This window comes from Delphinapterus leucas, chromosome 11, assembly GCF_059928025.1.
Source record: "Delphinapterus leucas isolate spDelLeu-1000000601 "Yukka" chromosome 11, BTC_Dleu_Yukka2, whole genome shotgun sequence".
Taxonomy (NCBI): domain Eukaryota; kingdom Metazoa; phylum Chordata; class Mammalia; order Artiodactyla; family Monodontidae; genus Delphinapterus; species Delphinapterus leucas.
The window spans coordinates 77611207-77626704 of NC_143139.1; the positions used below are offsets into that span (position 1 = coordinate 77611207).

The following is a 15498-nucleotide window of genomic DNA, read 5'->3' on the forward strand; positions in this document are numbered from 1 at the left end:
ACTTTTGCCGTCGTTCTTTCTGTTTCATCCTCTCAATTGCCTCCACATTTTCTTTGGGAATGGATTCAATGAGATCACTCAGTTCCACCAGGCGAGACTCTACTTTTACCAGCTTTTGAACTGGGTTGAGGCTGCCAACCTCAGCATCTCCAATGCAGACTTTGTATACTTGATTAATTTTTTTACTAAGAGAGTCTATCAGTTTTTCCTGAGGTTGAGAAGAAAAGGAGAGCAGAAAACATAAAATTTCATTACTATTTTATTGTTCATTCAATAAACATAAAATTCCCTTTTACTATATTATAATGAAAAAGGCTTTTATGTTCTTCTGAGTATTTCCTTTTTTAAAAGAAAAACTTTAATACAACATAGAACAGTAAGAAAATGCAGCATTGAATTTATGTTATAATTTATAGTCAGATCATTACTATAGTAACACCTTGGATTATTTTCTTTAAAAATATTTCAGTCTAGGTATAAAAAGTAACTTAATAGGACAGATTGTCTTTTTGCTTGAATGTTTTCTGTATCATTCCCATTCAAGTAGACACTACATAAACATTTTAAATCCTTTTTTTCCCCACTCTAACGCATTTCCTAGCAGCACAGTGTGTGAGCTCCCTTTTTTGCCCTTACTATTCTAATTTGCTAAAACTATAATCCTGTATGATAGTTATTTGCATACATGCCTTATCTCCCCTCCTAGACTGTAAGCACCTGGAAGGCAGGAGCTATTTCTTATTTTTACACTTATATCTAAAGCAGCACCTTGCACATAACTGTGCACTTAATAAATGTTTGCTGAATAAATGAATGCATTCTCTAAGGAAAAAAAAAGTTACAAGCAAACAGATTCCTAAGCTGGCCTATAAAATCTTTTGAGGAGTTTTTTCATTCTCTCCACTGGGAAGCCATTCTAGTACTCCAGTCTAAGCAGAGGCTTAGGCCAAACCTTGCTGATCCCTGTACCTGGCCACTGTGCCGTTTTAACTGTTGGTAGAGATGCTCGAGCTTGTAGGTAACATGTTTCGGGACCGTAAGGAAACTTTTTGTCTCTCCACTGTGTACCCGGCATTCGCAGATAAAAGAATCTCAATAAACTGGGCAAAGTAAACCGTTCTCCAGGTAGCATCCTGCCCCCATTCCTGCTTCTGCTCAGGAAGATGAGAATCACCATAAAGCCAAGGACAAATAATCCTCAAGACAGATGTGGCTCCAGGAGCCATGGGAGACCCCTCCTGAAACCACAGACTCATTACAGAGCCACCAACACTTAATTACAAGTCAAGATCTGTTACCAATAGTTTACTTCAAACAGCTTGTCTGTCCCACCTAGTTTAACAAGCTTTCTGATGGTCCTGTTTGCCATAAAGTCCCCCGTTTTTCTTCTAAAGTAACACTTACTGTATTCCCTATTTATATTTAAAACATGCTTCTTCTAGGAAATTTGGAGAAATACAAAATAATGTAACAGGAAAAAGTAAAAAAAAGCAAAAGTCCTATTTGCCATAAAGCTTCTTTTTTCTTTCCCTTTCTAAATAACATTTATTGTATTCCTATTTATATTAACACATTCCTTTTAGAAACTTTAGATATATAGAAAAATATAAAAGGAAAAAAAGTATAACTCATCAAGGGGCTAAAATATTGTACTTGGATATGGAAAAAAATATATATTCTGAGAAAACATCTTTAATATGAGAATGATTAGTAAGTTGATGGAAGTTTTGTGGGGAAACCTCTTGAACACTTAGAGCTTTAGAGATGGATGGGCAGCGACCTTTCAGCATGTCTTGTTTTCTTTTTAAGTTCTGCCTGTCAAACAGGAGAGGAAAAGACAAGGAGAGAGATTTTATTAAGATAACAAGTTAAGAACAGTGTAAGAAGTAGGATTGGGGAATGAGGTTAAAGAAAATACTCATGTATGAAAAAGATTGAGGGCCTGGCCCAACAGAGCAGAAGGACAAGGAAAAAGGGAGCTCAAGGCACAGGCCTACAGATGACAGAGAAGTAAAGCATCAGTCCCATCCCTGGAGCTGCCACCAGATGGCGGTCCCAGCCCAGAGCACCTCGGAGGAGGGGCAGCCAAGAGAGGCTGCAAGAAGTGGGAGGAGATGCTGCTTCCTGCTGTGTAGCGGGACAGGATCGGGACAGGACCGTGAAAGGCTCAGAATACTGGATACGAACTCTGGATGCCTTCAGCAGTGAATGGGAAGTGATCTGACCAGAGCAATGATTAGGAGAAATAGTTGTATCAAGACTGGATAGGCGAGGGGGTAGATGTCTAGATGACCTTTAAAGTCCTTTCCAACTCAAGGATTCTGTAATTCTAATCCATGTTATGTTCTGCTGAGTGCTGACTATAAACAACTTTTGCAATTGAACTTGATTAGCTCCCTGTGCCCAAGAACGATAAAATGAGAGATGAGGACGTTCTGCAAATTGAACAACGGAATAGCTTACATTCCATTTCATGTTCGATAAACAAACAACTGCACAAAACAACATGTATGAATCTCACAAACATAATGTTGAGAGGAAGAAACCAGACAAGCCAGACATATTACATGATTCCATTTATATAAAGTTCAAAAACATGAAAGCTAATCGATGGTGAGAGAAGTCAAGATAGTGGTCATCTTGTGTGTATGGTAGAGACTGGAATGGGGCATGTGGGAGGCTTCTGGGGGTGGTAATGGTGTGTTCACCTTGAGGAAATTCCTTGAGAGATAAACTTAGGGTCTGTGCATTTTTCAGTATTACATTATAGTTGAGTTTAAAATTTTATTTTAAAAGTAAAATATTGAATCAAGGAAAAATGTTTTTAGGGGATTAAGTACAGTTAAGAGTGTGGAAATTTTGAAAGAATGAAATACTCATAGCTCCAAAATACCTACGATAATTTATGAATATTAAAATTAGACACAGCTATGCTTATTCACTCATAAAGGATTATGTTTTGCACATTTCAACATATGAAAAGAATGGGAGTGGGGAAGCTGGAAAATTCTTAGAAAAGAATACTTTCCCCTGCCAATTGTCCTGCTCTGCCTCTGCTTCTCTGCCCCAACATTTCACATTTTTGGGAGACACTGAATTATTAGCTCCATTTTCCCAGAGTATATAATACACGGATGCCAAAATTACACTTGTGACCCAAATGTCATAGTCTTTAAAAAAGTAATTTTCAGATCAATTCTATCTTCTCCATTTAGGGCTCTGGTTGCTTCAAAGTTTGAGTATTGAAATGCCACTTTTTTTCATAGCCACCCTAAATTTGGATGAAAGGGGCTTGGTGGAGGGCACGGGGAGATACCACTGATATTTACCTGACATTTTTCATGTTAATCAGTTTCAGAATTATTTAAAACAGAATTGAAGGGTGGAAACAACCCAAGTGTCTGTCAACAGATGAATGGATAGACAAACTGTGGTATAAAAATACAGCGGAATATTATTTGGCTGTAAAAAGGAATGAAATCCTGACGCATGCTACAACATGGATGAACCTTGAAAACATGCTAAGTGAAATAAGCCATAAACAGAAGTCCAGATACTGTATGCTTCCATATATATGAGGCAACTTTATAGAGACAGAAAGTAGAACAGAGGTTACCAGAAGCTGGAAGGTGGGGGAATGGGGAATTATTATTTCATGGGTACAGAGTTTCTGTTTGGGATGATGAAAAATTCTGTAAATAGATAATGGTGATGCTTATGCAAATATACTTAATGCCACTGAATTGTACGCTTAAAATGGTTAACTTGTAAATTTTATGTTATGTATATTTTACCACAATTTAAAAAAAGGTTTAAAAAAAACCCCAGCATTGAAGAACTGAGAGGTGGCTGTCATCACACTTCCTGCTCTGGCAGTGCACAGTCCTATCCCCTCCTACCTCTGGGTGTTATGCCACCCTAGGAAATGTGGGCTGTGAAGGAGCCATAAACAGGTTTGTCTTTTATAACCCTGCCCACCTATGGGCAGGGGAGCATAGTCATCTTCTGATAGAGTCCCCTTAAATCTACCTCTGTTTGAAAATCAAGTTCATAACTATAATTGTGATATTAGTCTCACATATGAGTTTTGAATTTTATTCATTTGAGATTTTTACAAGAAAACCAATGTTAGCTGGAGTTTGTTATGGGTCTTAAAACTAACCTCATCATTCATTCAACAAACATTTATTGAGCACTTACTTTATGAGGACACTAAACTTAGCTGACTAGATAGGGTAAGACAATCCCTACCCTGGGGTTTGCATGGAGCTGGGAGAAACCAGCACGCAAACAGATAAGCACACGTGGATCTATGCAGACCCGAAAGAGGCCACAATCTATTACAAGCTCACTGTTGGGAAGATAATTCCTTTCAGTGCTGATTCAGTGATTCCTCTGTTAATTATTTGCCCCTCAAATTAATACCAAAATGATCACAGGTAGTGAACTACTGCATATGTATGGTAATATGTATACTGACTAAAAGAAATGTATTTATAGGCGGGGAAATCTCAGCATCATACTTTGTAATATTTTAAGAGAACTCCAATGCCAATTTGAATGCTTTCTATCTATCTACTGTGTAAATTAGCTATTACATATTGACAAGGTAATTATTTCCAAGCTGCTTTGTGGGCTCTATCATCAACCTGGGACTTGTGGTTTGCTTTAATTCCCCTATTCCAACGCTTAATACACAGGGAATGCAGATTATTAATATCATGAGCCAAAATAAAATTACTGCAGGCAAAGAATGATTACCTGAGCATCTGAATTACATTCTCCAAAACTAAATAGCCTGGACCTTAATTCCAGTTCTGCTGCTTTTTCCTCTTCTCTTACACAGTTAGCCTTAAGCATTTCCTTGTGTTCCAAAAGAAACTCTATGTTGGTATTTCTATTGCAAAAGAAGAAAGAGACCCTTGTCTGTAATTTGTGGTTTAGTGAAATAAGCCATCAGTCAGGAGCTTTAGCACTCCCTCCAGATCATGTGTCAGCATCCTATGTCTAGCAAGCCAAATACAAGTTTATATTTTAAGACATTGACAAAGTACATGCAACTTTTCAGGTTAAAGTGAGAAAAATAAATGCACAGATGCTTTTTAACTTCCATCAGGAAGCATTTTTCTCACCCCATCCCCACTTCTGTGGTTCCCCCGAGTCCCCCAAATAGAAAGCAGCAGAGCTGAGGTATCGGGAGCCCAAGCGTTCTCAAACCTGGCTGATAATCAGAATATCTGAGGAGCCACTGGGTAAAGTACAGACTCCTGACTACTCACTTAGAGATTCTGATATAGATCCCCTTTTCCTGCCCAACCATACCCACCCCATCCCCTCAAATCATATTGTCAGGGCGGGGGCCCCATACACTGAGGACTGGGAGAGAGGAGACAAGGATTAAAAGGATACAGTAGTCTACTGGGTGGTTATGAGATTATGGTTTTAGGTTCTTGACTTATGAACAAGTTAATATGTTCCAAAGTTCAATGTAGTTTGACTTAACTATTTAAAATGATTGCTGTCTTCTGATCCAGAAGACTCTTCCCAAAAAAGGTTCTACACATTTTTAGAATGAGTAGATATAAAGGTCTATTCTCTGCAACTTGAAGCTATTTTCCAAAATTGTAATCATATAAAATTTTAGAGTAGAAAGGAATTTTGTGAGTCATCAAATCCAGCCTCCTTCCCAACAGAAATCCTTTTTTATAGTAGCCCTGATGTGTCAATATGTACATTATAAAATGATATATTTAAGTCACACACACAAAAAACTTCTGCTGAGAGTCACAGCCAAGTAAAATGCATTTATTAGCATTATCCAAAGCATGAATTGATTAGCCAGATGATAGCATAAAACTGTATTGAACAAAAATTAAGGCAGTAGGTGATATTTCAATTCTTTTTAATCTTTTAAATTGTCTTTTATTATTGCTAGCTAGGAAAATATTTTGACAAGTGAAAGTAGGGACTAAAATTAAACTAAAGCCAGTCTATTCTGTGTAAATATAACTTCTACCTTTTCCACTCTTCAGTGTAAACTATTATTAACAAAAATCCCATCCTAAATCCAGAGAGACCACGAGGAAGGGCCATACATAAATGAGTTGGACTTTATCTCTGGTTAGAAATCGGTTAATAGAATAAGTCTACTTGTTTTTAATGACTTACATTTTATCCTGTATAAGTTTTTCTCTTTTATTTACATCTTCAAGATTTTCATCTACATCTTGGGAGTATTGTACCAAAGTAAGATTCTGCTCTTCCAGCTCTGTGAGGACCTGAAGTAACTCTTCGGGTTCTTTGAAATAAAGTTCTGGCTCCTAATCAATCAATAATGAAGAATATAATTCGCTTAAAAACATGTTACCTGTGTACATGTGACATCTAGGAAAAAAACAGTGGGGTAAAGGAATACTGTTCTGATTATGAGGGAGACATGGGCAGAGGGTGACAAAGGAACCTATTTCCACGTGAGAGCTGGCCTTCAGGAAGAGAGCACTTTGGGTGTTGCGGGGAGATGAAGGTTATTAGAGAAGGGGAAAAGGAAGAGGGTGAGGAAAAGAGAAGGAAGAAGGGATGGAGCAGAGGAGGAGGCAAGGGCAGGAAAAAGGGAAAAGGCAAGTCTACGGAAAGGTAAGGGGAGAGGAACAGAAGAACGAGAAAGACAGGAGGCTAAGTGAAGGTCATTTTCTCCCCACATTTTAATGATTTTCTATTTTCCAAAATTTTAAGTATAAGTTTATATTACTTTAAGTAAATTTAATTATTAGCAAGATGACTTGGATATTTGCACACCCATGTTCATCATATTTACTATAGCCAAGAGGTGGAAGTAACCTAAATGTCCATAGACGGATGGATGGGTAAAGAAAATGTGGTATATCCACTCAGCCTTAAAAAAGAAGGAAATCCTGTCATTTGCTATAATATGGATAAACCTGGAAGACATGAGGACATGAGACTAAGCGAAATAAGCCAGTCATGAAAAGACAAATACTGCATGATTCCACTTTTACAAGGTATATAAAGTAATCAAACTCTTAGAAATGTAAAGTAGAACGTGGTTGCTAGAGGGAGTGGGCATAGGGGAGTTGTTCAGTTGGTGTATAGTTTCAGTTTTGCAAGGTGAAAAAGTTCTAGAGGTCTGTTACACATCAGTGTGCTTATAGCTAACGCTACAGTACCATACACTTAAAAATGGTTAAGATGGTAAGTTATGTTTTCTCTACAATTAAAAAAAAAAAGACTTGGATAAGGTATGTTATACATAATACATGGATGGTGTTTTCAAGTGTTTTTCATTCGTTTTGAGTTTCTGTGGTTGTATTTAGGGTGGGATTAGCTCAAAGTCAGGGTTGTAGCCATACAGGGCTGTTTTGTTGAAGGTCAGTTTATCTCACAGTCCAGCTACCCAGTATACCTCAAGCCCCAATAAAATGATAAACAGTCAGAAGGTGGTTATTTTTACAGGAAGACTGTAGATAATGTATATCTCCTAAATTGTTACCTTCTTACAGACCTTTATTTATTTATTTTTAATTTTTTTTTTATCTTTTGGCCACACCGTGTAGCATGCGGGATCTTAGTTCCCCGACCAGGGATGGAACCCATGCCCCCTGCAGTGGAAGCACGGAGTCTTAACCACTGGACCACCAGGGAAGTCCTGACATTTATTTTTCATTAAATGTCTGATGACAAAGATGAACTGTATATAACTGGAGAACAGTATCAAAATCATATTTTCTTCTGGAAAGTTGTGGAATATTTGGAATAGGACATTTTAATTTCAAAAGAAGAAATGAGCATTTATACTTTTCACCAAACACAATTTTTAAATCAAGAAAGATAATCTGGTTACCAGATCATAGTCCATATCATCATCTAAAAAGAATTCCAAACTGTCTTCTGAACTGATACTTTCAGCTCGGCTGTAAAAGAAAAAGAAAATGCCTGATTTCTGAGCCACTTTCTGTCAACAGATTTGCTTTCATTTCTAAATTGTCTTTGGAACCTAACTGTGACATAGTTCTTTTCAATAGCCTGTTTAGCCTTTTAGGGAATTGCTGATTGCAGGAATCCATGGTTTCCATGAGTATGCAAAAGAAAATCAGATTCAGTCCCAGACGAGGGTGACATATGCAAACAGACCACAAGGAAGGGCCATGCCACATGATACCAATTATTTGAGGTGCATCTATAAAATTTCAAATTTTAAAAAAATTTAGAAAAAAAAACACATGACAATCTACATTGCTACATCTGCTTTGTCCTTTTTAAGGCAGTCTTCTTGAGAAACTAAACATGTGCTCTAGTGCTCAAAACAAAACGTGTGTTCCAAGTAACACAATATTTGTCTTTTTAAGAGTAGATTTTACCTTTTAAAATATCTCTGATCAGGCCGAGGAAATGTTGGTTGGGGGTGGGTGGGTGATGAGGTACATCCTTAAAGAATAATTATATGGCTTGCAAGGTGGCTCTGGAAAAATCCTTTAAGAAGGATAAATTGAAAATGATTGGAATATTAAAAGGGGCAGGGACTAAGGAGAGAGTAAGGCGGCTGTTGGTGTGATCTAGGTAAGTAACACTTTCAAGTAGAGGGTAGTGAAGATGGGAAAAGTGAGTAAATGGGTGGGGCTTGGGAGGAGAATCTAGAGATGCATGAAAGAAAGAATTCATGGGAACCAAGAATAGAAAGAGCTACTGGGGCCAGAACAGAAGAGACAAAGATGACTCCAACGCTTGTAGTTTGTGAGCCTGGAATAATGGAGGTTGCACTAACGGGAAGGAAAACGGTTAAAGGATGTGATAAGAACACGATTAAGATCTGCTTTGTTCATGTTGAGTTTGAGGGGACAAAATAACCTACGTGGAGCTGCCCGTTAGGCAATCGGAAATAAGTTGTAGGAAAACTCAGAAAGGGCCATAGAAGTAAATGAATATTTGGGAAACATCCCCTGAGAAAGCATTTGGTACTGCTGTCCATGCCACTCTTCTTGGACTCAGTGATAGCATTTTCTAATCAATCTTCTCCCACCTCTCTGATACTCTTTTACCTTTTGGGGTTCCTTTTCTTTGGGTCTGTGGTTCCTCAGCCTTCTTGCCTCTCATTCTAACCATTCTTTTGGGCTGATCTCATCCTCTCTCACAGATTCAACCACTGCTAATATACTGACTCTCACATCTCTCTCTCCTTCTCTTGAGCTCTGGACTTCAATGGCCAGCCTCTAACTGGACACCAATATCCACTTGGGTGTCCCCTGCGGAGCTCAAACAGACACATCCAAAATCACACTCCTTATCCTCCTGCCAGGCTTGCTCCCCTTACTGTGTTCCCAATATCATTGAATGACAACATCATACACGCGGTTGCCACACTAGAAATTTGGGAGTTATCTGTGGCCACTTTCTTTTCCTCACACTTCCCCCAAAGTGTAGGGGATGCCTGTCAATACCACTTCCCTGATGTGTCCCACAGCCTTTCCTTCTTCGTTCCCACTGCCACTGTCTGGTTGAGGCAGTCCATTATCTCCCACCTGATGAACTGTGACAACAGGCTCCTAACTGGCCTGTCCATTTAGGAGTTTCATCCCTGTCCATTTTATTCTTTAAAATACCACCATATCCAATTTTCTAAAATGCAGATCTGATTGGGTCTCTGTCACACACTTGCTAAAACCCTCAGTGGCTCCCCAGGGCACTTGGAACAAAACATAGACTCCTTTGGATGGCACCACTGCTTCCCTGTTCATGATACAATACCTATTTACCCCTCGAGCCTCGCCCACTTGCACCCTGCGGCCCAGCCATTCTGAACAGAGCCAAACACCGTCACCCCTGTCCCAGAAGGTCCCTCCCTCTTCCAGAGCATGTCCTCACTGACACCTCCTCCTCACCAGGAGCAGCTTAGATGCCACCTGATCTGGAGGGTGTTCACTGATTCCGCCCTTGCTTTCCGAGTCTCTCACCTCTCATCTGGGCTGAGAGTCCTTCCTTTGCATGCCTGTGGCACCCTGAGCTTATCCTTCCAATGGCCTTATCACATTATAGTGTAACTGACGAATTCCTTGTCTGTCTCCCTCACTAGATGTTAAGTCCTTGGAGGGCAGAGACTGTCTTTTATTTATTGCTGGCCCTGCAGGGCACTCAATAAATATGTGCTGAGTAAATGAAAGAAACTAGGAGAGTGGTGAGCTTTCTGAGAGAATGAATGTGACGTTTGAGTATTATTGTGTGCATCAACATGAAGAATCCTTATGATATTCTGTATTTGATTGTATCTTGACTCTGTTGATGTCAATATCCTGGTTGTGATATCATATTACAATTTTGTAAGATGTTACTATTGGGGGAAACTGGGTGAACCATAGTGGGACCTCTCTATTTTTTTCTTACAACTGCGTGTGAATCTACAATTATCTCAAAATGAAAATTTAATTAAAAACACAGCAAAACAGTGACTCCTAAATGCCACAGAAGTGCAGTCACCCCAGGGCCCCTGGAATTCAGAGCACACTGTCTGTGTTGGCTTTTGTCATGGATAATACAGTGCTGGCCCAGATCCTTCCTTTGGGGCTGGTGTACCCATCCTAGACATCAATATATTTTCTTCAAAGCTCCCCTGGGGTAGCTAGGGTTGAGAACTACCAATCTATGAAATAATGAGTATAAGCGAGTCAATAATCAAATAAGGGAAGAAACAAAAAATGCTTTATAGTCTCATTGCAGCAATTTTGAATGACATGGTAAAATTGCAAACACGCAAGTCAGCAGTGGATTCAAACAACTGGGCAGTGAATTCTGAGAGGCAAAGACCCAAGATGCAGGGCGCAGGCGGTTTCTGCAGATAGCGGTTGTAGGCCCTCATCAAAGGATGCAGGGAGGCCTATGAGAGCTTGGTCACCTCAGGAGCACATGGAGCCACTACCTCCGGCATCTGTTAACGGTGGGTGTGGATACATGGTACGTATGTTAAAGAAAGGCTAAAAGAAATATTTGCTTAAAAAAAAAATTCACAGTTTTCAAGAGAGTTAATCAATATGTACTGTACTTTGATAAGGATGATTTCTTTTGCTCTAGGGTGGGAGTGGTCGTCTTGCGCGGTTTTGCTGTTCAAAATGTCCAGGCAAAGTCCATGCCATTGGTGATGGTGGAAGTGAAAAAAATAACGTAATTAGAAGTGAGTCCTTGTTATTTGGTACAAGATATTCATTTTTTCTGCACCGATATGCCCATTACTTTTTAAAAATTATTATTAGAATAATAATCATATAGGAAATAGAGCTCTTTTATTCTACTACTTTTGGTTCCAAGCATAAAATCAAAGGCACTGTTTGGGGTGGGGGGGTGCATTTTGTCAAAAACGTGGCACAACTATTAAAGGTCACAAATCAGGGACATAGATGGTGAAATATAAACCATGGTTCTATCTTTACCTAATCATACATATTTCTAATCACAGATTTTAAAAGATCAATATATAAAATAAAAATGATGGACTTCAATTATTACATCTTGTGGAGAGACCTACCACAGGCCCATACAAGTCGCCCATGCACTCATTCCCCTGACACCAGTGTCTGGGCCTGACCCTGGTCTGAAACTGAGAAGTGGGCAAAACTGGTCTTGGGTCTCTGCATCCACTGACCCCCAGATCCCCCCCACAGCCAGGCCACACTTCCTCATGCCTGTGCTCTCGTGACTTCCAATCACCCTTTCTGCTATTCTGTCTTGAAACCACAGCAGGTCCCAGTCTCCCACCCTCTACCTGGGAAGTTCCTACTTATTCTTCAAAATCCAGCTCAAACATCACCTCCTCTTAAAGTCTCTTCTGGGACTTCCCTGGTGGCACAGTGGTTAAGAATCCGCCTGCCAATGCAGGGGACAAAGTTTCGATCCCTGGTCCGGGAAGATCCCACACACCGTGGAGCAACTAAGCCCATGCGCCACAACTACTGAGCCCATGCACCACAACTACTGAGCCCGCACGCCACAACTACTGAAGGCCGCATGCCTAGAGCCCGAGCTCCGCAACAAGAGAAGCCCCCGCTCACTGCAACTAGAGAAAGCCCACGTGCAGCAATGAAGACCCAACACAGCCAAAAATAAATAAATAAATTTATATATATATAAAAAAAGACTGTTCTAAATGCCTCAGGCATAGATCACATTTTTTGCTTTTGCTCCCAGACCCCTCACTATCACTGCTGTATCGTTTGCCCTATTGTATTGTATTGTATAGTATAGGTCCAGGGTGCAGAACTATGTCCTATTGGTCTTTGTGTACTCAGAGTCTTAAAAAGAACCCGATACATTGTATGCCTCCAATATATACATGGTGAGTGGGGGAAGAAAAGAAAATGGATGAAGAACCAGTGGGTTCTACCACCGCCATAAATTACCATCTTAAGCTTTTAAACTGATACTGGAACACATATTACTAAAACGTCTTGTTGAGGGATGTTATTTAAACTGAGTGACTTCTATATTCAAGATTTTAAAGAGAAGAAGACATTGACCCCACCACCTATTTCCTCCACCCCGCTCCCCTACACTCTACTCCAGATCCTCTAACAGGCACTCTACTCCAGATCCTCTAACCTTAATTGTGTGACCAGGAGATTTGACAAATGAGAAATGTGTCATGTTTTTAGATAGGAAGGTTGATTTTGTAAAGCTGCCAATTTTTCTGAAATTAATTATGTTTTATGGAATTATAATAAAAATGTTACAAAAAAATTGGTCAGGGAGTTGGATGTTGGGTTAGGTAGAACTTTGCATAATGATTCTGAGGTTCATCTAGAAAGATAAACAAATACTTTTTTTTTTTTTTTTTTTGCGGTACACGGGCCTCTCACTGTTGTGGCCTCTCCCGTTGCGGAGCATAGGCTCTGGACGCGCAGGCTCAGCAGCCATGGCTCACGGGCCCAGCCGCTCCGCGGCATGTGGGATCTTCCCAGACCTGGGCACGAACCCATGTCCCCTGCATCAGCAGGCGGACTCTCCACCACTGCGCCACCAGGGAAGCCCTCCATGTATATATTTTTATTGCTTCATATCTGAAATTAACCTGAATTTCCAAATTAATAATTTATAATATCAGAGATGGTGGGATAGTGGGATTGTTCAGGTTCTGCTTAAAATAAAAATTCTGACTATTTAATAAAAAACAAACATTGAGGCAGAATATTTTAGAATTAGGGATATTTACTTAATTGAATTTAAGAATATGGGACTTACTTGTCATTACACTTGGAAGCTTGACATTCACATTTTCTTTATTCTTTGACACCCTTTTCATTGCTTGCTGGATTTGCCATTGTTTTGGAGACAATTTCAGCAGAAAAAATCCATAGTTCATGTACTCTTTAAGGAGGAATTCTGTTTTTGCTATTTCACTACTCAAAAGAAATAAAGATATGATTAGATATACCTGTGTGAAAGCATGTTCATTTTTTTAAAAACGTTTTACAAAAGTCATTTTCTTGGTCATGTATTTGAATAATAATTTGCTTAACAAATATTGTAAATATGGCCATAAAAATATGGGCTTCGGGCTTCCCTGGTGGCGCAGTGGTTGAGCGTCCGCCTGCCGATGCAGGGGACATGGGTTCGTGCCCCGGTCTGGGAAGATCCCACATGCCGCGGAGCGGCTGGGCCCGTGAGCCATGGCCGCTGAGCCTGCGCGTCCGGAGCCTGTGCTCCACAACGGGAGAGGCCACAACAGTGAGAGGCCCGCGTACCGCAAAAAAAATAAAAATTAAAAAAATTAAAAAATATGGGCTTCAATAAGATATGAGACAAGAGGCAAGAAACCTGTAGGACGGCTTCCCTCGTGACACAGTAGTTAAGAATCCGCCTGCCAATGCAGGGGACATGGGTTCAAGCCCTGGTCCAGGCAGATCCCACATGCCGCGGAGCAACTAAGCCCGTGCGCCACAACTACTGAGCCCGCACTCTAGAGCCTGCGAGCCACAACTACTGAGCCCATGTGCCACGTCCACTGAAGCCCGCGTGCCTAGAGCCCATGCTCCACAACAAGAGAAGCCACTGCAATGAGAAGGCTGCATATTGCAACGAAGAGTAGCCCCCGCTCACCACAACTAGAGAAAGCCCCTAAGAAGCAACCAATGCAGCCATAAATAAATAAATTTATAAAAAGAAACCTGTAGGAATGTTATTTGAATAAAACATGCCCGAGGATATGCACACATAGAATAGACTGATGATCGTGTTACTGGACAAGGGCTCACTGCCCAGTGTGCATAGATGCCAATACTATGGCACCGGCTTTTGAGAAAAGAAAGAGCTTTACTGAGAGGTTGAGCGGCAAGACGACAGGAGGCAAGGCTCTCAAATCTGTCTCCTTGCCTGTCAACCTCTCAATAAAGCTCTTTATTTTCTCAAAAGCCGGTGCCATAGTATTGGCTTCTATGCGCATCGGGCAGCGAGCCCTTGCCTGGAACAATTTTGGCTTCTGAGCGCCTGCCAGAGGCACTGTGGCCCTTAGTGGAGTGTGTGCCTTGCCACCAATCCAGAGTGGTTACCTAGACCGAATCTGTCTAGAGGGTCACCTGTCAGGTTCCTGCTTCCCCAGCCTGGAACTCCAGCTTCTTTGGTGCTGCTTTCACTTTTGAGAAAAGAAGCAACTCCTGGATCAGAGGTCTTTTGGGTGAGTAAGCTCATTAAAATGCACCTGTGCCTGTCTAATAACCTTGTTGGGATTATAGTTTAGAGCTCCAACCTGGGGAGATTTTTGTTGGGTTAGATTCCCGAACCTTGGGTTAGAGTCCCAAGGCTAAGATCATGGGTTAGAGTCCCATACTAAGGGAGACAATATAAAAGGTTCTAGCCACTGAGGTACTCAAAGGATGGGGTTAGAGTCCCAAACCCTGGGTTAGAGTTCCAGGCCTTTGGTTTCATTGTTTATCTATGTTTGTCTATGTCTGACTGTTTTGTTAGGATTGGCTGATAGCGGTTGGCTCTTGTATGACTGTACCAAAACTTTATTAAACCAGATATGAATAAGGGCCCTCTGACTCAGGAGACCAAAGACATTGCTCCCTGACTAGAAACCTTGCCTTATGGAGGTGTGGGGTTTTTTTTCTCACTTGTCCCTAATATGATTGCCCGAAGGTATTGATACAGGGGTGTATTCTTAATGGAACCAGCCCTGATTACCTTGTTGGGGTGAGAGGGTAAAGGAGAAATGAGGGTGTGTAAAGCAGGAAAATCCTCCATCCCAGAGGAACATACCCTGTTCTTGGGTTAAAGGAATTCTATATAATTGGACACATTTTGGTTTTCCCTTACTGAGAATTTTAACCCTATTTTGCATGAGCCAAACTAACAGGGAGTTAGCATTGAAGTGCTTTTAAGTCTCTATGTAAAAGGAAAGTTCGCTTGGAGGAACAAACATTGGTGGTGGTGCTTAAGGCCATGGACTACATACATGGAGGCCTTGGGCTGAATGCATTCCACCTAGAAATAGCCCAGACGTCT

General features: G+C 40.5%; 1 protein-coding gene across 1 annotated transcript in view; it reads right to left on the bottom strand.

The window, feature by feature from the left end:
* Positions 1–15498, bottom strand: part of CCDC38 (coiled-coil domain containing 38) — a 41347-nt gene that overhangs the window by 5190 nt on the left and 20659 nt on the right. The window contains 7 exon segments of the mRNA XM_089921591.1: positions 3–208; positions 970–1047; positions 1050–1151; positions 4762–4897; positions 6169–6320; positions 7859–7928; positions 13218–13394. Of these exon segments, the coding sequence (XP_089777717.1) occupies positions 3–208; positions 970–1047; positions 1050–1151; positions 4762–4897; positions 6169–6320; positions 7859–7928; positions 13218–13394 (921 nt within the window).